The 27779-nt window shown below is 49.9% G+C and overlaps 1 protein-coding gene and 1 long non-coding RNA gene across 2 annotated transcripts in view; one reads left to right on the top strand and one right to left on the bottom strand.

Annotated features, from left to right (window-relative positions):
- Positions 1-455: 455 nt before the first annotated feature.
- On the bottom strand, positions 456-17559 carry LOC138918732 (uncharacterized). The gene is made up of 6 exons (XM_070241715.1): positions 17487-17559; positions 11824-11941; positions 10844-10934; positions 9939-10047; positions 2612-2804; positions 456-2204 (listed from the first exon to the last, which is right to left on the bottom strand). The coding sequence occupies exons 2-6, from the start codon at positions 11937-11939 to the stop codon at positions 2063-2065; spliced, it is 651 nt and encodes a 216-aa protein (XP_070097816.1). The 5' UTR covers positions 11940-11941; positions 17487-17559; the 3' UTR covers positions 456-2062.
- A 1603-nt stretch (positions 17560-19162) lies between these two features.
- The window catches only part of LOC111768853 (uncharacterized), a 30228-nt gene continuing 21611 nt past the window's right edge, over positions 19163-27779 (top strand). The window contains exons 1-3 of the long non-coding RNA XR_002801437.2: positions 19163-19866; positions 21283-21467; positions 23273-23377. This is a non-coding gene — a long non-coding RNA (uncharacterized lncRNA). The remainder of the gene's footprint in view (positions 19867-21282; positions 21468-23272; positions 23378-27779) is intronic.

The raw sequence follows: 27779 nt of genomic DNA, 5'->3' as shown, positions 1-27779 counted from the left end.
AGCCTGGCAGCAGGCCCCAGAGTCAGGCTGTGGATGAGGCTGCTGTGGCTCCAGGCGTGGCCTAGTGCATTGAGAGAGGTTTTAAAACCAGGCTAATGGGCTCAGAGTGCTGCTTTTAAAAGCTGTCTCTTGCCCCACTTTGCCATTTTCTCTGTTGGTGCGGTCTCTCTCTCCCTGTCTCAGTCTTGACTGCTTTGTAAGATGCTCTGTACAATAAGGTGGTAAGAAGACAGATGCTTTTCCTGTCAAAAGTCTCTCCCTGCTTTGCTGTTTGCCTGTTAACTTGGTTTATGGCACCTTTGAAGGACAGACGCTTGAGGCCCTGCATGCAGACGCCATGTTCTTTTCCTTGGTTACTTCTGCCTTTCATGTCATGCTCAGATTTTCCACATTCTCTTAGATCTCATAAAGATGCTATATTTTGTTTTTTACATTGAAATCTGTATTTGATTTGATTTTTTTTTGGTTACTGCTGTTTTCACTTTTTGCATGAAGAACATGTATTGCATTTTTTAATGTGGAAAACTCTAAGTTGTGTTTTTTGACTGGAGGAATAAAAGGCACATCTTCATAAAACAGTAAAATCACCAGAGAACCCCAGAGCTTAGGCCAAATGACCTCTATTGAGACCTCGGCTGGAATTAGCTTCCAGAGTGCTTGGGTTTTGGGGTGGGCTGTTCTGAAGCAGCTTCTCTGTGGAGGGGTGGGCGCCCTCCCCAGGTGACTCCAGCCCAGAGTGAGTTCTCTCTCTTTCAACACTGGGGCCCGTGGGGCTGAGGTGCAGCGCCCAGGCCAGCCCATCCCCCTGCAGCCCTGAGCCGGGCCCGCATCTCCTGTTCCTCCGTGTCTTGTCTGAACAAGCTGCCAGGTGCCAAGGGCAGGCTGGGTGGTTGTCTCTCTTTACACATCCCTCGGTGCCCAGAACAGTGCTGGGCTCTGGCATGTATTCAATAAACAGGTGGTAACTTAACTTCATGAACAGCTACACCCCTCAGCCTCTCTTACCGTGGGCAGAGCACAGGCTTGGGGCCCCCCCTGGGGCAGAAGGCCCCTGGGGGACAGGGCAGACAGTCTTCCACCCGGCCGTTGCCTGCCTGAGAGCTGTAGGTGCCCGCTGGGCAGGGGAACTGGGTACCCCACTTTGTACCTGTTTCAGAGAGAAGGGGAAGGGTCTGAGGAGGTAAGAGGGGTGCCAGAGCTGCATCATCCAAGCACAGAGCTCCCCATTCTGCTCCCTGGGGACAATTCCTCAAGGGAGGCCACTGGAGAAGCAGCAGGGGACAGGGGTGCCACTTACCTGGGACCCAACCTTTGTCTACGTGGAAACCCCCCGTGAACCCCCAGTTAGGATGCTCAGTGGCTGACCAGTCCGAGTCTGTCTCTCAGGAAGGCCTTCCTGAGATCTAACCTTAATCTGGGGAGGTGTGCAGGCTGGCCCATGTTCCCTTCTTGCACTCACCTGTGACCTTGCCAGGGCAGACCCTGGCCCCACTCACCTTGTGGGCAGTAATGCCCAGCTTTGCATGTCCCTGAGGGCACCTGGGCTCCGCTGATGCAGAACCAGCCCCTGGGGCAGGGTGCACACGCCCTGCTGGCGGTCAGTCCAGGCTGGTTACTCCAGGTGCCCGGAGGCACACTGGAACTGGGTTGGCTGTTTGGTGCCCCGAGGGCAGTAACAGCCAGCTGGGCAGGAGATGGGGGACCAGTTTGGACCCCCGGCTCCTGCACACACAGTCCTGAACTGGGCCCAGAGGAGCAGCAGCCCCTCTAGCCGTATCCCGCTGGCAAGTGGCAGGGACACGGGCTGGGGCTGGCATTGGGGAAGGGGCATCTGGGTTGGCAGTGGCCCAGAGGCTGCCCCATCTGGACAGCGGGGTGGGGACTCAGTGCTCTACATGCTCCCTTCCTTGGGCATCCTAAGGTGAGGTGGACCGTGCTCTTTGTGGGGAACAAAGGGGCTGCGGGCAAAGGTCTGTTTTTTTGGCCTCCCTGCCTTGCAGTGGAGCTGGGCTTTGACCCAAAGGTACGGTCCAGCAGGCAGTAAGCTTGCCTTTCTGCCTCCTCACTCACCCCTAGGACAGGCCAGTCTGGTGGGGCAAATCTCACAGTGCGACAGGTTGGAGAGGTTGGTGCGGTTGCTGAAGGTCCCAGGTGGGCAGGCGTGGCGGGGAGTGTGCAGACAGGAGCCCACAAGGCACACATACCTACGACACCCATGGAGTTGGAGCCAGGTATGTACCCACTGGATGGAGGCTAACATCTTGGAGAGTCACAGTCAAATCCCATTGTGTCCACCAGCCTGCTGTGTGGCTTTGGCACAGTAACCTGGCCTCTCTGAACTCCCTTTTCCCCACAGAAAAACCAGGATTTCCCTAGCTGCCTCCTGAGCATGCTCAGGCCCCAGTGCTCCTGTGGGAGGTTCTGGAGTGCCCTGGGCTGACATGACACTGAGCCCTGATCTGGAGGCAGGGCCCCTCCCAGGACATCAAGGGGGATGGATGCTTGGAAAAGCCTTGGCTGACCCTGAGAGTCTGACCCTCTGACAGAGGTAGAGGGAGGACTCTGAGCCCTCAGCCAGTCACCCCATTGTTAAGAAATCAAAGCCCCTTACCCTGGTGCATACTCCGCGTCTGGCTGAGGCAGCCCCGCCTGGGTGCAGGCCCTGCCTGCTGGGCATGGAGCGCAGTCTGTGGCTTCATCTTGGCCTGGGTGGGGACTGAATGTGCCTGGCTGGCTCGGGATGAGTTGGGTGGCCCTGTTGGGGCAGAAGTGTCCTGCTGGGCACTGCAGACATTGGCCAAGAACTGGGGAGAAAAGAACCCACATCACTGTAGTTCTCTCTGAAGGGCGTGGGCTGCTGGCTAGGCGCCAGTGCTGTCGGGCCCCTCTGCTCTCTACCCAGGGCTGGGGCCAGGGGGAGCTCCTGCTCCTCAGCGGCACAGCCCGTGGACTGCCGTGATGGGGAGTCTTCCAGCTTCTCAGGCCCCCATTTTCCTTTCTATAAAATGGAGATCATAACATGTCTTCCCAGGCTTGCTGTGAGGACTAGATATGACACTGATCCATGTGACAGAGTGCTGCCCAGTGCCGGGCACACGGCAAGCCTTAGCGAGTGCTAGTTACACCAACACAGCTGCCATGCCCCTGGGGGAAGGTGACACTTTCAGGCTGCCCTGGCTCATGCTAGCCCCACGTTCACTGTCCTTGGAGGCTCCATGACTTCTCAGTTCCTACTTCGCCTGTTTCTCTGGCCCTGAGAACTGCTGCCCTCACTCTGCCCTCAAGAGAGAACTGGGCTCTTGGTGAGAGAGGTACTGTGTGACGGCAGGTGGTGCTGCTTGACCGCCCCTCACTCTCCAACTCCTGGGACCAAGGAGGAAATGGCTGCTGCCTGCCCAGCTTGGCCCTCTCCTTCAGGGGCTGGCCCTGGGTGCGGGCTGGCTTTGGCCCTGGCCTCAAAGGAGATGCCAGCATTGGGTGAGGAGCATGCTCCTGCATGGCTCGGAGGAATGGCCCAGAGGGTTGGTGGCTTCAGAACTTCATGGAAAAGTAGGCAGAGACCTCATCACAGGAATCTATTTCTTTGAGCCGTTTACTCAGGACTAGGCCCTGTCCTTGGGGAACAGCCTGAGAACTGGGTGAAATGGAGGCTCTGAGGAGTTTGTCCCTGGGATCTCTTTCTCATCCTGTCAAAGCCTGGCCAATATCCACCCTTTTCCGGGGTGGGGGACTTCCAGGCATTTTGGAGCGGTGCAGGGAAATGGGACAGATGTGAGTCTGCACTGTGACCTCACACTGTGCGACCCAAGCCACTAAGTTGACCTCTGAAGTCCAGAGAGGATTATGAGTTCCAGCCCCTGGGCTCGTAGATGGCGCTACAGGAGCGAATACATGTGGTAACACTTGGTGCAGAGCCTGACATCCAGTAGATGCTCCAGCCCCATCCTACCAGCGCCTGGAACCCTGCCCCATGCTTGGGGCCCTTCCTCACTGCCAGGTCAGACATGTACTGTGTCACACAGGGTCACAGACTCAGAATGTCAGAGCTGGGTGGGGCCTCAAAGGCCATGGATGCTTTGACTAAACGAATGCACCTTCTCTTTCCCCAGACCCATTCTTCCAAGGTGGGAGGAGACATTGTTGATGGTGGTGATTGTGAAGACAACAGGAGCTCTTTGCTGAACACTCACTAGGTGCCAAGCTCAGTGCAAGGCCCTTTCCATAGGCTGTCTCGCCTGATGTTCACAACAGCCTTATGAGGCAAATATTACTGCCTTTCTTTTAAAGATGAGGCTCAGAGAGGTGAAGGAACTTGCTGATATTACACAGTCAGTAAATAGCAGATCTGGGACATCCCTTCCCTGCTCCCCACATGGTGGTTCTCTAAGCCCCTGCTCCAGACTACTCCCGCCAAAGGCCTCCCTTGTTCCTGTGAGCACTCTCGTTCCTCACTTTAAAACTGTTCATTTCTTTTTCTACATGTCCTTAGTGTTGGTGGTGCCCAGCCACATCACCCCTCTGTCTTTATGCTCTATGTTGTGTGCAAATGAATGAAAGAAACCTTAACTAAATTGGACTTGGGAAGGCCTGTAGGGGGTGCTCTCAGCCCATCACCCATCCTCAATTACACCAAACAGGAAGTACAACTACTTTACTATGAAGGAAGATTTTCCTCCACACCTGGCAACAGCTCAGCCAATGAGAAATGCTGCAGCCCAGCCAATCAGAAACGCCACAGCTCAGCCAATGAGAAATGCTTCAGTCCAACCCATCAGAAACTCTACGGCCCAGCCAATGACAAATGCTGCAGCCCAGCCAATCAGAAATGCCACAGCTCAGCCAATGAGAAATGCTGCAGTCCAACCCATCAGAAACTCTACAGCCCAGCCAATGACAAATGCTGCAGCCCAGCCAATCAGAAACGCCACAGCTCAGCCAATGAGAAATGACACAGCTCAGCCAATCAGAAACGCTACAGCCCAGCCAATGAGAAATGCTGGAGCCCAGCCAATGAGAAACACCGCAGCTCAGCCAATAAGAAGCCATTTCTGTCCTGAAGTGTTACTTCCCCCAATGGACTTTCCTTTAGAACAGCTGCTACCTATTCCCCTTCTCTATAAAAGCAGCTCCCCTCCTTTGTTTACTGGATTTACCTATGGTTTCCCATAGCATGCACATCCCCAATTGTAATTCTTTCTGCTATTCCTGAATAAACTCATTTTGACATAAAGTAATAGACAAATTTGCCTTTAAAGTTGACAGTTGAATAATTTGGGCTGCCTTTGAACTTGCTGAACAGGCCCTGATCTTCCCAGCTGAGCACAGAGAACTCTCAGAGCTGGGGGCCTGATGGGTCTGCTGGACCCAGGCTGTGGCTCTCCTGGTGTTTGGCCCTCACCAGTGCCTGGACACGCTGCTGGGCATAGTCAGCATTGTCAGTTCAGCTTCCGTTAGCCTTTGAATAAGCACCTAATTAGTAAAGTTAGAAGAAAGCCACTCTTCCCATTCCTCGCATTGTGCAAACAGCAGGCAGAATTCAGAACTGACCTGCTGAGCAGAAGCTGGCGTTGGAGTGCAGAGTCTCTCTCTTGTCCTTGAAGCTCCTGGCTGGGCACAGTGCAGCAACAGCACTGTCTGGGCAGATGTGTTCTGTGAGGGGAAGCCTCATGGGTGGGTCCCACCAGGGTGCAGGGCTGCATCTTAGGAGGAGCTCAAAGGCTGAGGGAGGGTGGGCTGGGAGTCCTGGACCAGGGCTGACCTCTGATGGGGTCTGCACTACCCAGGACGTGCCTGGGCCCCACCTGGGGCCCTGGGGTGGCATTACTGCCAGGTAGAAGGTCAGGGCAGCAAAGTCTTTGCTCTCTGCCTCTCTAAAAAGCTGCTGCTTCTGCTCGGAGGTCTCTCCCTGCCCTCCCTGACTGACTGAATCCTGACACCTTCCGGGCCTGGCTCCAATGTCCACTCCTCCAAGAACCCTCCCTTACCAAGCAGACTCTCAGTGGGGCCTCTGTCTGAGCTTCAATGGCACTGTCCCTACCTTGATTCAACCCTCTCCACAGCGCAGTGTAGGGACGGTTCAGGTGTCTGTCATTCCCCTGACGGGGAACTCCTAGGGCCTGGGTACTGGCCCTGTGCCTGACATGTGCAGGTGCTCAAGGAGAGTGTGCGAGGCAAAGCATGGGAGGATGGGGAACCAGTGGGGCCCCGGGTTGGCTGTGCTCCTCTTTCCACTGCCACCCCTCCAGCCCTCCTGCCACTGCAGTGTAACCTTTGGTCCCCCTCTGAGGCAGCCCGATGCTTAGCCGAGGACCTTGCCTGACTCTGGTCCTGCCATGTACTTCCCCAGGGTGCTTCTCACTGAGGGGCCCTCTTTGTCCCACAGGAGGTGGCTCTTTAGCTTAAGTCACTTCTCTCTCTGCTGCCCACCATTTACACAGTGAGCTTTCCCCTCAGCCCTGGGACCTGGCCTGCCCCACAGCACACACCAAAAGAGCAGGTGGGCACAGGAGAGGCTGGGTAACATTGAGATGGGGGCAGTATCCCCCACAGAAGGAGAGGGAAGAGATTAGAAGCCACGACTGCTCACACAGGTGTCAGCACCTGCCATGTCAGCCTTGCTTCTCTCCCTGCCCACGGATGCAGGTGCTTCCTCTCCATACCCCTCCCTCTACTGCCCTTTGGTCACTGCACTGAAGTGCAGACACATTTCGTTTTCAAGCTGAACAAAATTAACAGGGTAAATCTTTTGCTGCTGAGAGAAAAACTTACACAGTCCCAAAGTTAACAATAGTAAAAATAATGAATGCCTTGAGATGTCCTCTTTCTGGTCTTCAGAGCCCAAGTGTCTCGTGGGCCTGTGAGTGCTGCTGATGGCCAGAGAGGCACCTTGAAGCCCAGTTCCTGGTTTCCTCTCCTCTGGTCACCCCACTCTGAGGTCTGGGGCGCCCTGGTTGTTAGGGGCTTGGTACTCTCTGGTGTCCCCTCTTTTCTCCGTATGGATTCTCCTCCCTCTGGCCCTCAGTGTCCTTCATGGTCTTTGTCACTCCAACCCTATCCTTGCATGGCAATGGCATCATCTGTGCACCCTTGAGTGGGACAGGGGTTCCACAAGCATCTTCTCTTGAGAGGGAAGACAAAAGGATTGTAGGAGTCAGAGCAGTGGGGAGGGAAGGTAACTGGGTGAGAGGACCTCTTTATCCCTTTCCCCCTGACATTTCTGGGTTATGGGATGAAGGACAGCCCCACCCAGGCCTCTCCCTAGCCCACTCCTGTCTGTCTATCCTGCTCCTGCTTCTAAGAACATGGGCAATAATGGGCTTCTTGAACACTCAGAAGCAGAATAGAGGAACAGGGGAATAGAGAACAGAGGAAGGATGGGAGACTGTATGTGTTGGAGGCTGCATGGCTTGCAGAGAAGGCTCCATACCAATGGGAAGCAGAGCCTTCTGGGAAGTGACAAAGCTCTTGTCCCTGAGATGAGGCATCTAATTGCCTGTTAGTCATCTTTAGCCACAGAGTTCTCAGCTGGATGTGAGGAGCCTGGTTATGACCACAGGAGCTACCAGTTACTGAGTATCTACTTTGAGCTTTTGACATATGACTTTTTATGACTATTAAAGGCATATTTATGGGCCAGCCCTGTGGCCGAGTGGTTAAGTTTGTGCGCTCTGCTTCGGTGGCCCAGGGTTTCGCAGGTTTGAATCCTGGGTGCAGACGTGGCACCGCTCATCAGGCCACGCTGAGGCGGTGTCCCACATAGCACAAGCAGAGGCACTCACAACTGGAATCTACAACTCTGTACTGGGGGCTTTGGGGAGAAGAACAAAAAAAAAAAAAAAGAAGACTGACAACAGTTGTTAGCTCAGGTGCCAATCTTTAAAAGAAAAAAAGCCATATTTAGTCACTATTATTATCAACTCCACTTTAGAGATAAGGAAAGAGAGGCTGAGGAAAATTTAAATAGCCTTCTCAAATACACAGATGACCATAAAAAAAGCCTCAATAGATTTCAAAAGATTGAAATATCACAGAGTATGTTTTCTGACCACAGTGGAGTTAAAATGGAAATCAGTAAGATATATAGAAAAGCTCCAAATATTTGGGAATTAAACAACACACTTCAAAACAACCCATTGGTCAAAAAATGTCTCAAAGAAAATAGAAAACCTTTTAACTTGAATGATAATGAAAACCCAACATCATAAAGTTTGTGAGATGTAGCTAAAGAAGTACATAGATTCAAATTTATAGGCTTAAATGCCTGTAAATATTAAATGTCTATAAGTTAAATGCCTAGATTAAAAAGAAGAAAAGTATAAAATCAATGATCTGTTTTCACCTTAAGAAGCTAGAAAAAGAGGATCAAATTAAAACCAAGGCAAGTATAAGGAAAGGTATAATAACAGCAGGAATCAATGAAATAGAAAAATTTCAAGTAAGGAAAATCAACAAAACTAAAAGCTAGTTCTTTGAAAAGACAAATAAAACTGGTAAAGCTCTAACCAGACTGATCAAAAAAAGAAAAGAAAGAACACAAAGTGACAAAATCAGGAATGAAAAAGAGTTGGAGTTGTTTATGCTATCCCCTTACAATCCTTTTAGTGTGTCATCTGCAGTAATGTCTCCTTTCATTCCTGATATTGTCACAAACTAGAAATAGAAGAGAACTTCTTCAAGCCAATTAAAGACATCCATAAAAAACTAGAGCTAACATCATACATAATAGTAAAAGACTGAATGCTTTCTCCCAAGATTTAGAACAAAGCAAGGACGTTCAATTCTATTCAAAATAGCATTAGAGTTCATAGGCAATGTAATAAGGCAAGAAAATAATAAAATGAAAAGTTTTCATTCACAGGTAACACGGTTGTGTGAAGAGAAAATCCTGAGAAATCTACACACACACACAAGAGCCATGATAACAAATAAATGAAGCAGTAAGATTGAAGGATACAAGGTCAATATAAAAAAGTCAATACTAGCCAGGTTCTCAAAGAAGTATTTGTATACCCATGTTCACAGCAGCATTATTCACAACAGCTAAAACGTAGAAGCAAGCCAAGTGTCCATCAACAGATAAATGGATAATCAAAATGTGGTATATATGTAGAATGGAATATTACTCAGCTTTAAAAAATAAGGAAATTGACATATGCTACATCATGGATGAATTTTGAGGATATAATGCTAAGTGAAATAAGCCAGTCACAAAAAGACAACTGTATGATTCCACTGACATGAGTTACCTGGAGTGGTCAAATTCATAGAGACAGAAAGGAGAATGGCGGCTGCCAGGGGCTGGGGGAGCAGGGAGTGGACAGTTATTCTTTAGTGGATACAGAGCTGCAGTTTTACCAGATGAAAAGAGTTATGGAGATTGATGGTGGGATGATTGGACATTAGGAATGTATTCAGTACCACTGAACTGCACATTGAAAAATGGGTAAGATGCTAAGTTTTATATGTATTTTACCACAATAAAAAAAATTGGAAAAAATCAATATTAGCTACAAACAATTGGAAAGTGAAATAAAAAATACAACTCCACTTACAATAACATCTCGAACCATGAAATGCTTGGAGATAAATTTAACAAAATATACGTAGCAGGCCCTGCCCACAATAAACTGTACAACGCTGTCAAGATCACACGTCCAGTTAAAGAGCAGAGCCAGCTCTTGGACCATCTTCTGATGCTCACGCCCTTCACCCCTCTGCATGCTTCCATCCCTCTGCGTTGTCTCATTTCATTCTCCCCACAGCCCTTTGGGTGTGTGTTTGGGGCTCGGGGATAGCTGAACTCCGCCCCTCAGAAACCACCTGGACTCCCCGGGGCGCACAGGCCAATCCGAGCACTATGGACCCCCAGCACTCTCCTGGGCCAACCTGTGCCAGTTCTTCCCAAACGTCATTCAGGTCCCCAGCCCGCTCTCACCTACCTGTGGGGAAGGGCTGGCAGCTGGGGCCTCTGTCTGTGAAGAAGTAGCCCAGGGGGCAGAAGACGTAGCCAGCATTCTGCAAGCTTGGCTTCTGTCTAGTCAGGCACCACTGAGCGACATCAAGGGAAAAAAGATGAAAGGGTAGGTTGAGACTAACACTTGTGCCTCGATGCTGCTGACAGTTGGGATTTCAGGTCAGGTGCCTACTTTGCCAAGTCTCTTTGTAGCTCACTTAACCTTTCTGTCCTTCTAATTTCCTTGGTAAAAGAAACTCACCACCAGCACTGCCTCCCTGTGTCGTGGTGATGTGACCCACGGAGCTCCATGGCTAAGGGTGGTCCTCACCTTCTCATGGAACACTTTTTGCAGCTCCAGCACTTACCGCCTTGAGCTGTAGCCGCTGCTGGGGCACAGCTCTAAAGGGTGGCAAGCTCCCAGGGCACAGAGGTCTGCCTGACCCTTGTCCTCTGTACCCAGTGTGGCACACAGCAGGTGCCTGGTGCCACGTGGTGAGTGACTGAGTCATGAGGTGGCTGCTGTGGCTGCTTGCTTCACAGCCACATAGTGTCTATCTTAACTGCATGTCACATGGGAATGCTGGCTCTGAACCTTCCAACACTCCACATGCAGCTTCTCATTTGATCCCCACAGCAGCCTGAGAGGTGGGCCATGCTTGCTTCCAGGTTAAGCTGGCTTAGCCAGGCCCAGGTGCTGCACTGGAAGTGGCTGGGGGTGTCAGCCGTCTCTCCAGGGACAGCATCGCCACCTGGCCTTTACCCTGTCAGGGAGGATGAGGATTGTTCCTGATCCCAAGAGATTTAGCCTCTGCTGGGGACTTCGTGATAACCTCCATGCCCCCCACCCAGGAATGGTTGAGACAGGAGCCGCCCTCCCCTAAGAGTCACCTGGTACTCCTTGCTGTCTAGGAGTCCTGGGAGCTCAGTGCAGGTTCCGCAGGTGGGGCATGGCTGCAGAGTTGTCCTGCCGCCCAACCACCTGCAAGAGCCAAAGGAAGCTGTGCGACTGGGGAGAGGCCCCTGCATGCCCAGGAGGCCACCCGGCCAGGGGACAGTGGGGCCTTGATGGCATCAGAGGTGGCACTGAGGCCCTTCACGCCTGGCCTGGGTACATTCTAGCTGCCTCCAGCCTGGGTAGACCATTGCCTGGCTGACCATCTGGGCCGCTTTCTGCCTGCCCCAACTGCGACTGGCTGCACAGAGAGGGGAGACTGTCCCCGAGTGGATGACTCAGAGCTGATGCCCAATGCCAAGGGGCCTGGGGACAGGGTCAGCCCCACATCGGCCCCTGGGAGGCCTTGCCTCGGGCTGTCTGTGCAGGGTCCCCAGACCCGTCTGACCACTTAGGGCTTGCCCTGGGGGCTGAAAGAGAAGGGGTTGGAGCTGTGGAGTCATGGGCTGAGGCATGATCTTCATCTGGTGCAAGGAGGGACCACCAACAGCAGGAGCCACTAACAGTGAGCCTGGAGAGAGCAGACGGTCTGACAGCCTCCCCACTTCCCAGGTGAGGACTGGCCAGGTCACAGGACAGGTGAAAGCAGAGCCCGACCGGATCCCATGTCTCCTGCATCCACCATCCACCTTGGATGTGACTGAGATCAGGAGATGTAGGCATTGGGTCCCGGGCAAGCTCTGGGCACCAAGTGGTCAGGCTCACTGGACCCTGCCTCAGACAGGGCTCCTCCCCCCGGGAGCTCATCACACTTGGGGCCATCATAGAAGGGATCTATACAGGCTGCCCTCCACGAGACCCCTTTCCTCCAGGCAGAGGGCAGCCCCCAGCCTCCCCCTACCCCTCGCCCTGCAGCATTGCCCTTCCTGCCTTTTCCCTCCTCTCTGCCTGGGGTAGGAGGGTGTCTGCTCCTTACAAAAAGCCAAAGGGGCACGGCACGCAGCTTCTCTCCACGGAGTGCTGGCCTGGCGAGCGGGTGACGAGGCACAGGAGGATGCAGTGGGCCCCACTGCAGGGAGAGAAGGTGACCATCCCTGTGAAGAGCAGAGGGGAGGGGCAAGGTTGTGGTGAAAGCGCTGCTCCCCATTCTGAGCCGGGCCTTCTCCCATGATGATGTTACTTCAGCAAAAGCCTGCAACTACCGCAGACTGGTGTAACAAGTGGGCCTTCACTGAGAACGTGGCGGGGTGGCTGGCGCTGCGGATGATGGCTCTTCTGGACACAGCCAGCATGAGACACAGAAAGAGAAAAGCACGAAGATCGTGTGACAGGGGCCACGGGTTGGCTGAGAGGCCCCCTGATCACCAGAGGTCTGGCGCTGAGGCCCTCATGGCTTTGCTGTCACCTTCACCTCCTAGAATTTCCAGGCGCTCAGACCATCCTGCAGTGGGCAGCACAGAATCCCAGAGCTGATATTTCATCTGGGCAGCCCTCTCACTTTACATGGGAAGAAGCTGGGACTCAAAGAGGTTGCATGACTGGCCAGAGCCACCCCTGAGGCCCTGGTGGAAGGAAGGGCCAGAGTGGAGGCGGGGGGGGGGGGGGCGCTGGCGGCGGGGCGTGTACAGGGCTCCTGCCAGTGTCCACCTTGCTGTTCAGGGGCCCCCTCCCTTGTGCTCCTGTCACCACACTGCCCTCTAAGAAAACTCTGTTGGCCTGAAGACCCCAGGAAGGGCTTTCCCTCAAAACTGCTCAGCAAATCCTTATGGGGGAGCCCAAGGGGATCCAGGTGCTGGTGGGGAAGCCACAGGCTTTGGGGATGGACGGATCTGGTTTAGGTCCCAGCTCCTCCACCCACTACCAGTTAGCAACTTCTCTCCACCTCAGTCCTGTTGTTTCTTATTGGGACACAATACCCACCTCCGAGAATTGTGGACCATACGTGAACAGGGTTTCATATGTTCATGATTTATACATTAGATAAATAAATACATAAAAATTTATATCTTTATATATGTGATACATAAAATATAGTTATATACAAGATTTATATTTTAAATAAATATATAAAAGATATAAGATTATATACATACATATACATATATATATAGAAAACTTTCATTTGATAACATGTACTACAAGTAGTAGTTTCACATGAGGCCCAAAAGGGCAGACAATTCTCAGAGAAAAGCCAACACCCGTTAGGGCACAGGAGCCACTCAGGGCTGCATGAGATTCAGGCCCTGAGAGAAGGTGCAGGGTGGAAGGACGAGGGGACCAGAGAAGGGGGGACTCTGAGGACCCGGGAAAGGAGGGAGTCTGTGCGCAGGAGGCAGCCTCACCCGGGTCAGGGAGAGAGTGGAGGCCTGCCGACGAGAGGAACACGAGTGCAGGTTAGGGAACCCAGAAAAGGGAGGCCAGTGGTGGGCGCCCCCCACCCCCCTCCACCCCCGGCCCTTCCCTTAGGGCACCAACCCAGCCAAGATGAAGGCTGCAGGCTGAGTTCACACCTGGACCTGGCACTTATTGATGGCATGTGCTAGGCCAAGCGATTAGCTCTCTCTGAGCCCCGAGTGTTCTCATCTGGAAAGAGAATGTTGGTCATATGTATGCACAGAGCTGACAAGAGGTCTTACAAAGAATGCAGGTAGAGGCCAGAGGCCCCAGCACACAGCATGCACCCAGAAGTCACGGCCATTATTTCACTGATCTTGTTGCTGACTCACCTGCATCGAGGGCGGCTAGCAGAGGAGCCAGGGCCATCCAGAGCATAGGCTGCGGCATGCTGCAGCAGTGATGGGGAAAGGCTGGACAGAGAATGTGACAGATCCTTGGCCTGTCCAGGCTGGAGCATGTGACCCATCTGCTGTAACCTGACCTTCTGCAGCTGTCTTGGATCAGACCCAGTACACCTCCCACCAAGGTCCCCTGGGACCTGCAGCCTCCCTGAGAGCATCAGAGGAAGCGGGTGGGACGTGCTCTTTGCCAGAGCTCCCACCCCTCCTTCCAGGTGGCAACTGAGCAGAGCCAGACACCAGACTCGAGGGCCTTGCGAGACTTAGTGGCTGTGGGATCGGAGAAATAGCTTATTCTTTTTCTGTCTCAATTTCCTCGGCTATAAAACTGAGATGATGAGAGTACCTAGCTCCTAGGACTGTGGGAGGGCTGCAGGAGTCCTGAGGTGTCCTCAGAGCAGCGCACACACACACTAGCTCAGCATCACTGCTAACTCACGTTTTGACTCGCCGAGTGTTTCCAGAGCTCCGACCGCTTGTCCAGCAGCATGCACGGGGCAGAGAAGTGGGAGTGCTGGCTCATGTCTCTAAGTTTAACTTAAAGGTTACGAGGCTATTAAAACCTAGTCGTCATAAACCAGTTAGCATTATGTGGCCCTCCTGTGGGCCGATTTCATTTCCTTTTCTCAGAGCCCTGCTGGGAGGTGTAATCTCTGCGGATGCAGTGGGAACAGTGACTTGCTTGAGGTGGCCGGTGAGGGTGAGTGAGCGGCAGAAGCTGGCCCGTGTGGGCCGAGGCCTGTGCCGACTCAGCACACCTCCTGTGGTGAAGTCTGTGGCTCTGGTGACCCCAGGGGACAGCTCGGACATGGGTGTAGATCCTCCATTATTTACGGAGAGCTGGCCCCTCTGAGGGAAGGGACCCTCACGGCTGGGTGGTGGGGGCTGGGCTTTGCGGTTTTGGTTTGACTCGTGGGGCACGCTCCTCAGGTCTGGAGTACTGCGAGGTTGGGATGAAGATGTACCCCCACAGCGATCTCGGTGAGTATGGTGTTGGCTGTGACTGCTGATTTATGGTGGGGAGGGCCTCAGAGGACCTCAGATCCCTCCAGGACAGGACCTGCCCACCCCTCCTGCCTCCGGCACATGACTCTCCCTCACCCCTGTGCCCAGCCAGAACACCACCTTTATGTTCCTCATGCACTTAAGGACCATTTTGGATTTGTGCTTAAAGATCACCTCTTCCCTGTCTATCTGTTAACTTTTCCCACACCGCCCTGTTTGAATTCTCTGACTTGCGCTTGGTACCACTGGTATTTATCTTATTTGTTTCTTCACAGATTGTCGATCTCTCCCCGCTGGACTCTCAGCCCACGAGAACAGGGGCCCTGTCGGTCTGTCCTCTGTGGCCCCGATGCCCAGTGCAGGGCCCAGCTAGTGGCGGGTGCCTGGTGAGTCCTTGGGGCAGGGGTGAAGGCAGGACAGGTGCCCCGCCCCGTGTCTCTGTCAGCTGCAGAGGGTTATCTTGCAGTCTTATGCAGACAGCCAGCAAACAAAGCAGATCAGAGTGGAGCAGCTATGGTGGGCTTGAAGGGAAGTGGGGGGGCCCAGGGACCCCTTCTCTCCCCCGTTTGCCCTACAGGAAGCTCCTGAGCTCGTGTACAACCCCCATTGCTCAGTTTAAGAACTACTGATCTGGTCCAACTTCCTCATTTTCTGAAGGATAAACAAAGGCACGGAGAGGTGAGCTGGTGTGCCCAAGTTCACAGAGTGAGAGGCAGGCCTGGAGGAATGCTGGGTCCCCTGACCTTGGCCTCAGGCTCTTTCTACTGCTCTCCATCACAAACCCAGATGGATGCTGCCCACATTGGTCTTCTCCCAGCTGTCTGGTCTGGGGCCACCTTTAGGTCAGCTGTACCCACACCTGCCCGGTCTCCCGTTCTCAGACAGAAGCCCAAGGTGAGCCCCAGCCCCAGCCTTCTCCCTGGAATTTGCTCCAAATGGCATTTGACACTTGCCAGAGGGAAGGCAGGGCTCAGGTGCACTCACTGTCCTGGGGCTGCATGGGAGCACTGGGCCCTCGACAGGAGACCTGGCTGCTCCTGCTGTGGACATCTGCCCATGTTAGGAGGCCTGTGCACCTGTGCCCGCTGGAGCCCGCCGGCTCCATCCAGTGTGATGGAGCCTGACAACACGTCCTGCTGTGCATGTGCTTATGAAGTTCCACATGCAACCCCTCTTTGTACAATTGGAAACTGAGACCCAGAAAGAGGCAGGGACTGGCTCAGGGCATAGTATGTGGGCAGAGTCAAGAAGAAAAGTGAGAATGCTAGCCTCCTAGGCCAGGCCCCAACCCCTGCAATCATGTTTACTTTGGAAATGAGAGCCCTTAAGATCCTGGCGAACCCTCCCTACACTCTTCCAGTCTGGGCCATTTTCCTTCCTACATCCCCACGAGCACACAGGAATGCACAAACAGGGCCAACTTCATAGTTGGGGACCACAGGAGGGTGGTTAAGGAGAGCAGATGCCCTGTAAGTGACAAGGGAAAGAGGAGAAAGGGGCTGGAGACAGCTCTGCAATGCAGTAGGGGCATCCATTCTCCTGGAAGATGTCCAGAGGTCCATAACATGAGGTCGACCCTCAATTTCCCAGTCTTACTAGGGCAGGGCCATCTCCATAGTAGCCTCCAGAGGACAGGGCCTGGGGGCCTGCAGTCCACCCACTGGGCTCCTGGAACTGGGCTAAGCACACCCCATCCCCCAGTACAGAAGTACAGGAGAGAAGGCCTCAGTTTCCTTCTCCACAAATTGGACGCTTGCAGTGGCTGACCCCAAGGGCTCTGCATGCTTGGAAAGTCTGTAGACCTTGGCTCTCTACCAATGACCCACTGTGCTCCGAGGACATGTGAAGATGCTTTCCACTCCATGAAGGTCCTTGAGGGCAGAGAGGAGCTTGGGGAATGAGGCCTTGGGGTGGGGCAGAAGGAGGCAGAGCCAGGGGCTGAGAGTTGGGGGTCCAGGAACAAGGCCACTCACAGTTGGCTCCTCGGGGTCCTCATCTGGAAGTAGGGGGAGTCATTGCCCCAGCTGAGGTTGAAACTGAGGATGAAGGGGTTAAAATGTCCCTGGACTAGGGTGAAACCATGCCTGTACCCACAAAGTTAACGTGAGAAACAAAATTACCAGGGTTTCTGAACTTGCCTTCAGAACAGCAGGAGGACCACTTAGAAGAGAGGAACTTGCTGACAGCCCCTGCCTGACCAAGCATCTCACAGGAGCATGGGGAAGCCACATGAAGCTTTAGCCACATGCCCCGCCTCCCCCAGCTAAAACCCCAAGTAAAAAGCCTTGCTTGTAGCTTTTTGAGGAGTTTGGGATTACAGCATTAGCTGCCCATTCTCCTTGCTCAGAATTTCGCAAGTAATTCCTACTTTCTTCTACTACACCCAGTGTCAGAGATTGACTTGCTTTGCGACAGGTGAGTGAACCCACTTCAGGATGGCTTTTGAGCAAACTAGACACCCCAGAGGCAAAGGTGGGGGCAAGAGTATCTTCTGAGGTCTCTTCCAGGGCCCTGAAACCCTGCAGGTTCTGCTCCTTTACCCCTGGGGCTCTGGAGACCTTCTGCCTTGAGGACAAGGTTCCTGCCTGGGACTGCAGTGCTGGTGCTGACCACCAGGGGGCAGGCAGCCTCCTGGTTCAGTGGTGCCCACTGAGCTTTGTTGGAGCAACTGGAGCAGGAAGTCATGCAGAGGTCATTGTGGCCATGCCCCTGCCTCAGAAACAACGTGCACCTCCTATGGTTAGTGATCACCTCTACAGAATGAGCTGGTCAGAGGCAGGAAGAAGAGTGCCAGGATCTCCCCATTTATTTATTCAGAGATTGTGCTCTGAGAGCTCACCCTGTGCCAGGTGCCTCGGAGGGTCCAAGTCCAGAGCTGAAAATGGCCAAGTGGTCTCTGTCTTCCAGGAGCTTTCAATCTGGAGGAGAGAAGGACAAAAGCACAGAAGGAAGACATGTGGAAGAAAGAGTAAGTGCTAACCCCAAATAAAGCAGGGCATTGTGAGGGAGGACCTGGCAGTCACTGGGTGGGAGGGTCTGAAAGGCCTCACTGGGTGACATCTGCTGGGACCGGGATGACAAGATGGAGTCAGCCCTGCATGAGTCTGAGAGCTGTGTGTCAGGGAGGAGGGACCACGGGTGCAGAGACTCACAGGCAGAAGTGAGTTTGACCAAAGGAGGTTAGAAAGGTAGCTAGAGGGAGCCTGGGAGGAGAGAAGAGCAGAGGGAGGAGGGCAGGGCCAGATCTTGGGACCTGGTAGACTGTTAGTTACCCCTTTTTCTCTGAAAACATTGCCCCAATATCTTGTATCTTAAAATTACAAATATTTAATGTAAATTTTGTGGTGAGGAATCCAGGCATGGATTAGCTTGGTTCTTCTGCTCAAGATGTCTCAAGGCTGGGGCTGCGGCCTCAACTGAGGCTTGACTGGTAGATTTGCTCCCAAGTTCACTCACTGGATTCAGGATGCTGACTTGGCTCAGACCGCGAGTTCCTTTCCATCTGTTGGCCTGGCCACTGCCTAGGTTCTCTCCTGTGTGGGCCCCTATGTAGGGCCGCACAAAACGTCTGTGCTTGGTTCCTCAGCTCAGGGACACTACAGTGAGAGACAGAGACAGAGAGACACACAGGGGGAGAGAGAGAGGTGGAACACAAGAGAGGGAGTAAGAAGGAAGTGAGAGACTGTGTTTAAAACTTAGACCTGGCATCCCATCCCATTGGCTGTATTCTACTGGTCAGAAGCCAGTCACTAACCACTCAGTGGTTGCACAGGAATGTGGAAGGGAAGTGTATACCATAGGTGGGGTCACTGGGTATCACTGTGGAGGCTGCCCACCTCATAGGCTGAGGTGAGGCACTTGGGTCTCACTCTAAATAAAACAGGAAACAATTGAAAGGTTTTAATCCAGAGGATGACAGTGTCTGAATTTTGTTCATTAACCCCCTCATGGTTCTGACACTCAAATGAGGCCAAGTTAGAAGTGGCTGTTCCAATATCACACTGCTGGAGCCCAGGCCTGTTTTGAGTGGTGTTCCACGCTACATCCTATCTCCTCTTGTAATTCTCCCATCTCTAAGTTTGTGCCTTAGATACACATGACGGCAGCCCACAGGTGTTATAGATATTATCTCCCATACACCTGGTGACTAGGAAGTAGATTCCAGTCTGATCTCCATTGTGCAGGTTGGGAGACTGGGGAGGCCCTGAGAGGCACAATGAGTTTTCTAGGACAGAGAACTGGTAAGGAGGTGTGAACTCGGCTATGTCTCCTCGAAGCTAGGACCCTAGTTCCATTTCCAGGGAGCTGTGGCTAGGGCTGTGCTGGCTCATTGTGTAGTTAGGAAGAGGACATGGGGAGAAGGGTGAGCAGTAACAGCTTGTGGTGGGGAGGAGGTGGCTTTGGGTAAGTATGTTTGAAGGAAGGGGACCAGGTAACAGAATCTTGAAAAATTGACGTCACTTCCTGGTGATAGGCCCCAACAGAACTTAGAACTCTGGTCACCAGGTACCCAGAGCCCCCTATCCAACTCATTTGACCAGAGACATTCCAGAGAACAAGGTATTCTGCTGTTGTGTCCAGACTTTCAGAGGCTCTGGGCTGAAGAAAGCCCAGAGTGAGAAGTTTTTCTATTGCTGTAGATGTGGGCTCAGCCCTCATCCCTGATGCCACTGGCCATTTGGCAGGAGGCACCCAAAGGTAACACAGGGCAGCCTGGGGCAGCCCAGGGCAGGGTGGGCCACAGCTGTGACCCTACCTGAGCAGCCCACACCCCATTCCCTTCGTGTTTATGTGTGTGTGTTGGGGGAGAAGGCAGGGGATGAGGGGCGTGCTCTTCTTGGGCAGGTTGTTAGGTGTCAGAAGCCTGGTGGGCCCGTCATGTTCATACCCCAGGTCACGGCTGGCAGCATGAGAAGGTGAGCTCCTCTGCTCACGTTGCCTGAGTCCTAGAGGTTTCATCTCCTTCCCTCCCTGACTAGAGTTCTTTGCAGATGCCCCTCTGTGCCTGAATTGAGGAACAGAATTTCTCATGGGAGTGTCCCACAGTGACAATATCCAGGCAGGCCCCTGATGCCTCCTGGCCTGGCTCCTGGGCTCTGTCTTTGCAGAACTCCACTCAGGAGATCATCGAGAAGCTGGCCAATGGGTTCAATTACTCCAACTCCCTGGACAAGTGGCAGGTGCCCCAGGCCACCAACCTCATCCAGTGATTGTCTGAGGTGAGAACAGGTGCAGAGGGGTCTCCACACCCAAGAACCTGAGATGATGATGTTGGGCCCAGAACCCAGAGTCAAATCTAGGGGCTCCCCTGGGGCCCTCCCAGGCTTTTCCACATGAGTGTCCCACAGGCCTGCTCCCAAAGGAATCTGGACCTCCACATGTAACCCAACCACTATGTCGCAGGGTAGAAATACACTCTTCACATATTTGTTGGAATAATAGAGAAAATATTCAATGTTGTTTTCCCTTTTCAGGAGGCCATGAGTACGTTAGCCTTTGGCTACTGTTTTGACTGTTCTGATGACCCACCCCGGGTATCCTGTGGAGCAGTCATCTCCACTCTCCTTGAAGAGCTTCTCCAAGGCTTACTAACCATTGAACTTGATAGGGTGGTTTATGCACAGAGTGGGGGCGGGATTGATTCTATACAGTTCTCTGCAACTTGTCATCTTACAGGACACATCAAATCTTTGCAGGCCTGTCATGTCAGGAGCTGTGGCCTCATGTGACTTCATAATATCCCATAAAGGAAGTCAATTGCCACCACCATTCAGCCTTTCAATGTTGTTAGACCTTGGCATGATTCAATTCTGTTGCCATTTCAGCAATGCTACAGGGAATATCTTAAGCGTGTCCTAATAGATTGTATTAGTTTGCCAGGTCTGCCATAGCATAGGGCCACTTCCACTGTGGAAGGCTCCTGATGCCTTCTGGCTCAGTGACAAGCCCTGTCTTTATAGAGCTCCACCCAGGATGTCCTGGAGGAGCTGGTCGATGGGCTCAACTATTCCATCTCCCCGGACAAGGGGCAGGTGCATCAGGTGACCAAAAACAGGCAACACTGGTCTGGGGTAAGTGTGGGCACATAGGGGTCTCCACATTCAGGACCCCAAGATGACTGGGGTGGACCCAGAGCCCAGACTGGAATCTGGTGACTCCCCTGGGGTCCTCCCAGGAATATGGTTTTCCCAGAGCCTTCCCCTTCATGTCAGGAGCAGGCCAAGGTAATTGAGAGGGAATGTCATGAAGCCAATGCTACGTGCTATTCTCAGTTCTGACCTGTGTGATCTTTAGCAGCCACTTGAAATCCTTAACCATCTGTTTCCCAATATCTACAGTGGGGAAGTTTGTTGATGACTCATTGGGATAATGCTCTTAACACAGGCTGTTAATACAGGGAGGTGCCATTGTTTCTCAGCTGACAAAATGCCTTGAAGTTATATCATTCACTCCAAAATCAAATGATACCTTTAAAGCCTAGAATCTATATCTGTGTGGGCATTCATATCCCTCCTCTTGCCCAAGTTCCTGGGGTGGTGGGAGTTTCCAGTCTGAGCTCCAGACACTAATCCTCCTCATGGCTCATGGTGATGCCACTGACTCCATATCCCACCTTCCCCCCTTGATGTGAAAAGGAGTCGGTCATGTCCCACGGTGAGGCGTGCATGATGCTGACCCCCAAGGCAGGCACAATGGAGAAGGTGGCAGAGTCTCTGGTACCAGCCTTCCTGGATAGAAACATCTCCTACATCACCACCTTCCCATGTGTGTATCTGGCCTTCACCACCACCCAACAGGTCCTGGACAAGCTGTTCCATAGGTGAGTGATGCCCCCTCCACAGTGCAGTGGTGAGCCTCCAACTACTAGCTGTGTGTCTGGGGAGTGTCAATGTACCTCTCTCAGCTTCACTTTGCTCTTCTGAAAAGTAGGGTGGTAAGAAGATGAACCCATAATGTTATGGTAGGGAATCATAGGATCAGCCATGGCAGGCGCTTACCTGGTGTCTGGCTCTGCAGAAAGGGCTGTGGGATGTGCTGTGGTTGTTCATGGTACTTCCTCATAAAAAGTAGCCTGCCTCACCCATTACTGGGATGTGGCCTTTCTGAGTTTGGAAAAGCACCTGGAGAGCACCCTGTCAAACAGTTTGAGATGCCATCCAGCTGGTCCTGGTCCTTGTCCTTGGTGTAGCCAATTAGGGGTCTCTGGGGCAGCAGAGGGGCCCCAGAGCCACTCAGATATCTAGGATGGTTCTGATTGGGGTTCGTTCATTCGAACATGTATATTAAGCACCTGCAACATACAGGACTTCTGGAGTCACTTAGCATAACTCAGTGAATGAAGCAGACAGCATCCCTGAGCCTCAACTCTGGTCTGAGAGTCAGACAGTCACACTCGACGTCATCCACAGGTCCTATCCACCATACATCCCATGCGATGTCCTCATAGCCTCTTTGACATCTGCAGGCATCTTCCTATATTCTGACCAGGATGACAGACCACAGGACCACCTAAAAAAGTGGGTGATGTTTGGGTCCTGAAGGAGGTCTTCCTGTCTCTACAGAACAGGGTGAAGGGAGAGTATGGGGGCTGTGATTGTGGCGGGCCTGGCAGAACACTGCTTCTCACTCATCTTTTGATTCCCATGGGAGGGAAGAGGTCTGGTGGCTTCCACTCCAAGAGTACAGGAGCCAGAGTGAGCTGTGGATGGGTCCCAGGCCCCCTGGGAACCAGAAGGGAGGCTGGGCTGAATTATCCCCTAGGGACGTTAGTATCGCAAAGATAACAAGGGTTAATGCAGAGATACTGTTTTGGAGAAATGATAGATTATATTATTTGTTCACATTTACTTGGTCACTATGTGCTTTTATAATTTCTTCCTATAAGTAAAATATATACTTCCCCATTGCCTTGACTCTGGGCTTGGTGATAAGCCTGCTTTGGTCCATGAAACATGAGCAGATGTGACTTTTGCTACATTTCAGTAGAAGCTTTAAATGCACTTGTGTACAGTTAGATTTTGTCCAGCCACCCCATACACTGTCCTCAGGCTACTGTCTCTTCCCTGAGATCAGCATGCCGCAGACAGCAGCTGTTCCTTCTTCCTTGAAATTAAAGTAAAAGAATATGAAGCCCATGCCCAGCTGTACCACAACAAGCCAAGCTAGGCCCAGAAAGTTCAGCAGACCCCCGTGGAGCTGCAGGCATCCCTGAGAACCCACGGGGTGTAAGCGAGAATGAATGTTTGCTGCTGAAAATCACTGAGATTTGTAAGGCTGTGTGTGGTTACACCGAACCTGAATAATACAGGTTGGAATATTGTAATAACTCAGCCCAAAGATGATGGTGGCTTGGGCCAGGATGGTAGCAGTGAAGATTTTAGATGTATTTTGAAGGTGGAGACAACAGGATATGGGGGATATTTTTTGAGAAAGAGATGAATCAAAGATTATTACAAGTGTTTGGACTTCTTGCTGGACTATGAATTTATGATTGCAAAAATATTCAAATATATTTCAATTTACAAAAATTATTCAATATTAATAAAAGAATTTCAGGCAAAAAATGTATATTTAATTAGGTTATAATTTTGTGGGTGACATATTTGGAAATATCTCTACTTTCAGAATATAGCCTGTTCATGATTGAAGACAATGGGCATCAAATCTTCGCGGTATTCAGATCCTAATGAGCACTTTTGAAAGAATGATGTGGCAGTTACATGTTATAAGGTGTGTGTTTATAATATGCTTAAAATTACCTCCTTCGCAGTTAAATTTTCCAACATTTTGCATGCATAAGCAATAAAAGCAATTGGAAGCTTAGACTATGTTTTATAAAAGCTTTACAAGATCCCCTTCTGTTAAGCATCTATGTCTAGAAATGAAGACAATTTTGGTTACTTTCTATAACTCCAAGACAATATTTCCATGCCACAAACACTTGATATTTCATCGGAGTAAATGAGAAAGTTGTGCTGTTGTCTTTCTTTTACTTTTGTACTCTGAAATAGTTTATAAGTAATATCTAAGTAAATGGGGCTTCTTGGGAATATTGCCATATGTTTAATAAGAAATATAAAAATGAATTAAGAATCTGTCCTTGTCTCTGTGTTCTCATTCTATGACAAAACTCACTCGGAGACATCATTACTAACAGACCGATCGTTTTACTGAAGCATGGAATAGAAAACATTCATTAACGTTTAACTACATGTATACCCTGAAAATATACATTCACAAAATTAATGTGGCCTTCACTAGTCATATTTCTGAAGGAAAGATCGCTAAAGTTATATTCCTAAAAGAAGATCTCCCATGTTTCCCCCAAAGTAGGACCTCTGACATAGCACCATTGTGAATTTAATAATGCTTTTCATTTTCATATTCTATACAGGTCTCTTTACTTAGGGCAAAGAAAAGCGGCTGAAAATGTACTCTTATCTTTAGATTCAGTAAATTCAGTGAATTATTCTTCTAGAAGCATCTGACATAGAGTGAGCCAAGTTCTTATTAAACAATCTCACTTTGTTTTCATTTGAATTAAATGGTTCAATTTGTCAGGTTTTTAGAGAGTGCTTGCCTCCTGGTCACAGTGATCTATGTTAGTGGTTTTCTAGGCTGAACTTCATCTTTTTCCTTGACTTGTCGGTAGTGTGATTGCAATGGTAGCAGAACGTTTCCAGACCGTGACTAAGGGGCTGTGAGAAAACATGCCTCTTTTTTTCTGCCCATAATGTCCACATTGCTAACCACTTCCAACACTGCTTCAATATGTTAATATGTGTATGTATGTGTGTGTGCGCGTTGTGTGTGTGTGTGTGTGTGTATGTGCACGCATTTGGTTAACTTTCTGTGGAATATCTTCAAAATAATTGTGGATATAGACTAGTTGGTTTATGAAGTTCAGATAGCAAACGATTTCCTCAAAACAAGAGATATCATGCTAACAATGATTTTAAAAGGGAAGAGAATGGAAACATTTTTTTAAACCACTTCCTAAGTCTCAGTTCCACTGTATGTGCTGTACATACACTCACATGGATAGGGGAGTAACGTGTGATAGCTGTCACGAGCTTGATTTTTCAAACAAGGCAGGCACCTGCATTTTAGAGACATTTATTAGTTCTCAGAACTGCACAGCTTGTAAGTGGTAGTCCTCAGGTGTGAACAAGCCCTGACTGGAACTTCTGCTCTTTTCAATGAGCTGCAGTCTAAAGAGATAGCAGTGCAACACACATTTCCAAATTCCACAGAAATCAGAGCCACCCAATTGGCTGTTACATCTTTTGCGGGTGAAAAATCTATATGGCAAGCAAAACGTCTTCCCTGGGGACGGTTTGTAGTCTATAGCTCGTGTGTACTTTCTAAGGGTCTAAACATGAGAGGACATTTTATTTGTTTTAAGTGGTTTAGTTTTGGAGACATGGATAATGAGCACGGGCGAGACTAGGAAAAGGCTGTCATTGGTGATTTTTCAGAAGGAGCACTGACAGTGCCTTGCCAGCAGTCGGCCCATAGCTCGCAGCAGAAGGCCGACAGAGTCTCTCATAGGTCCACTCCCAGAAGCAATGTGAAAGCCTAGGTGGGAGAATCTGACGGCCAAGGCTGGAGCACCCCCTTTTTGCATTCTGTATGCTATTTTGTGATGCATTTATTTCCCAACTTGGCTCCATTACACAGCATCCTCACAAATAAAATTCTTTTTTGCATTTTGCTTTTTTGAATTAATAAGACCAATTAAAATATCATGACGCAGTCCTCCGACTCCTTCCCAGTGAAGTGGGAACTTCAGTGGAATTGCTCTGTAACTGTTGGCCATACCAATATATTCCTCCTTTGTCCTTTTTCTTTTCTATTTAATATATTAAATTCAATCCACTGCTATTTTCAAGGACATTTAATTTTCCCCAAATATCATGAGATGATTATCACTCTTATTCTATTCAAAAGTAAGATTACTTTTACTCCTTGTGTGTTGACCATTCCAACTTAACAACTTAGAATCAAGATAAAACTTTGAATGAAAAAGAAGATCCTTTGCTCCACTAATGATTTTAAAGGTAAAGGATTACAAGCAGTATTTCAAATCGCTTTATCCGTTTTTCTGTAACTGTGGACTAGCTGTGAGGTTTTGCAGTTTTTGATTTTTAGTTTCATAATTTTTTTGCATGGTTGGCTTGCTGGCATTTTCCATTGTTAAAAAAGTGTGGATATGAGAATGAAATGATATTCAGGATCATATTTTTAATTATGCTATCTCTATAACTCAAATGAAATAAAATATTTATTATCTGGTCCCTGATTTCCCCAATGGTTTAATGGTTTCTATGGAATACTTGTCCTCTGGATGAGTTAAAATATAGCAGATATCCCGAAGGTTAATGCTTGTAAAAGTGGTAAATTAAGTTAAATGAACTTCTTTACTGAGCAATTATCAGAAGTCTTTAATGTGCTGTGAATTTCTTCTAGATCACCTCTCACTATGATCGAGCCCACAATTTGAGAAACACTTTTATTTTCAGATCGATCTATATCAGGCAATTCAGATAATACATCTTATAAAAAGAATTAGTTGGCTTTAATATTTGACTGTGAAATTGAAATAAATCTTTTTAACTTAAATTTCATTTATTAATTTACTATCCATTCATTCTGTGTACTTTGAGGACCTACACATAGTCTGCACGTATAGATACTGAGACATATAAAGGTGAATTAGACTGAGTCCCTGCCAAAAGGCACACATGACCATGATGAAACATTGTGCAGGTGCCAAAGAACATGTAAGGAGGAAATATCTCATACCAAAGACTGCATCTAAGTTGTCTTTTAATAAATTAATAGTAGTTTGTTAGGTTTAGAACATGTTGAGGAAAAATATCTAGGAATAGAAAACACTATGAGGAAAGAGAGAGAGGGAAATGTCCATAATCATCATCTATTTCAGAGAATTTATGGAAGAATGGCTGGCTTTTTCTTGGATGTTTTGACATCTTAAGATGGCTTATAGTAGAGGGTTAAAGGCTGTAAGATATCTATGTTGTCTTCTAAATCATCTGGAAAATAGTTGAAGGTTTGTTTAAAAATCATTTTTCTTGGATGCAGCAAGGAATGCTTAGGAGTGAAGCATCCTGCTTGTTCCTTTCCTGAGAATCAGCAAGTGCAAGATATTTGAGCCTTGTGTTTGTGGATTTTTTCCCCTCCCGTATTGCATTGCCAAGAAGCTATTCCTCTCTTCCAGTATAATGAAGTTCCATAAGCGGAAACCTTCCATCTTTTTTATAAGCGGGTAGAAAGAGAAAGTCTGGAAATGAAAACAAGGGGGGAGATCGTAATGCTTCGTTAGCAGTTTGCTGTGGCAAGGAAGTGTATAGATACTAGCGGGGAACACAAAGGGAAGCATGAGAGACATTATAGAAGTTTTCTTGATAATTTTCTGATTGTCCATTTACGTCTTTAAGACTTTAGAGACCCTCTACTGAGAAAAAAAGCACATTCAGCACAGGTAAAATGCACTCACTTTCAGAGTGCTCCTGGGTCTCCTGAAGGCCTTTCAAACTTAGGGGTTCCTTGGATCTCAGGTTAAAAACCCCTGATGTAGAAGAAGAGGAAAAAAAAAGAAAAGTATATAAGATGTTATAAGGGGGGAAAAAGCAGTAAAAACATTCTGGGTAAGTGCAAAGAGAAGGAAACTTCTACTTGAAAGTTGCTCTGCTTCTGTGAATTTTTGAGTCCCCGATGCACTGTTTAGACAGCGTTCAGATATTGCTGCTCCAAAGGCTGTCATGGGGTTGGTGATCATAAATGACCGAAGAAAGTTAATGTCAGTATCCAGAAGCAGAGATTCCTTTGAGGATGGGAGGAGGTTTAGGAAATGCCTGGTGAGCACAGTCTCTCTAGTTTTGGATAAAATCACAAGAATTGGAGATGAGCTCCTGCATCCTCATTCTGGGCCCTTGTCTTGAGACACCAAGCTTAAAGTGGACACGGCATGTGTCAGGGCTTATGTTGGTGGTCTATTTTCTTCAGGGCGCATGGTTCCTCTTCTGTTTGGGGAATGAGTCTATCACCTGATCGCCAGCGTGGGGTTGCTGTGAAGGTGGCTATGCCCTGGCTGCAGATTCTCCATGAG

Source organism: Equus caballus, chromosome 18 (assembly GCF_041296265.1).
Source record: "Equus caballus isolate H_3958 breed thoroughbred chromosome 18, TB-T2T, whole genome shotgun sequence".
In the NCBI taxonomy this organism is placed as follows: domain Eukaryota; kingdom Metazoa; phylum Chordata; class Mammalia; order Perissodactyla; family Equidae; genus Equus; species Equus caballus.
This window is presented reverse-complemented; position numbering and strand designations above follow the sequence as displayed.

Excerpts from the sequence above, each read along its gene's own strand:
- LOC138918732 (XM_070241715.1), bottom strand. The coding sequence starts at position 11,939 with ATGGTCACCTTCTCTCCCTGCAGTGGGGCCCACTGCATCCTCCTGTGC. Across the intron at positions 10,048-10,843 it reads TAGACAGCAAGGAGTACCAG|TGGTGCCTGACTAGACAGAA; the intron begins GTGACTCTTAGG and ends GATGTCGCTCAG. Across the intron at positions 2,205-2,611 it reads GACGCGGAGTATGCACCAGG|GTATGTGTGCCTTGTGGGCT; the intron begins GTAAGGGGCTTT and ends TGGGTGTCGTAG.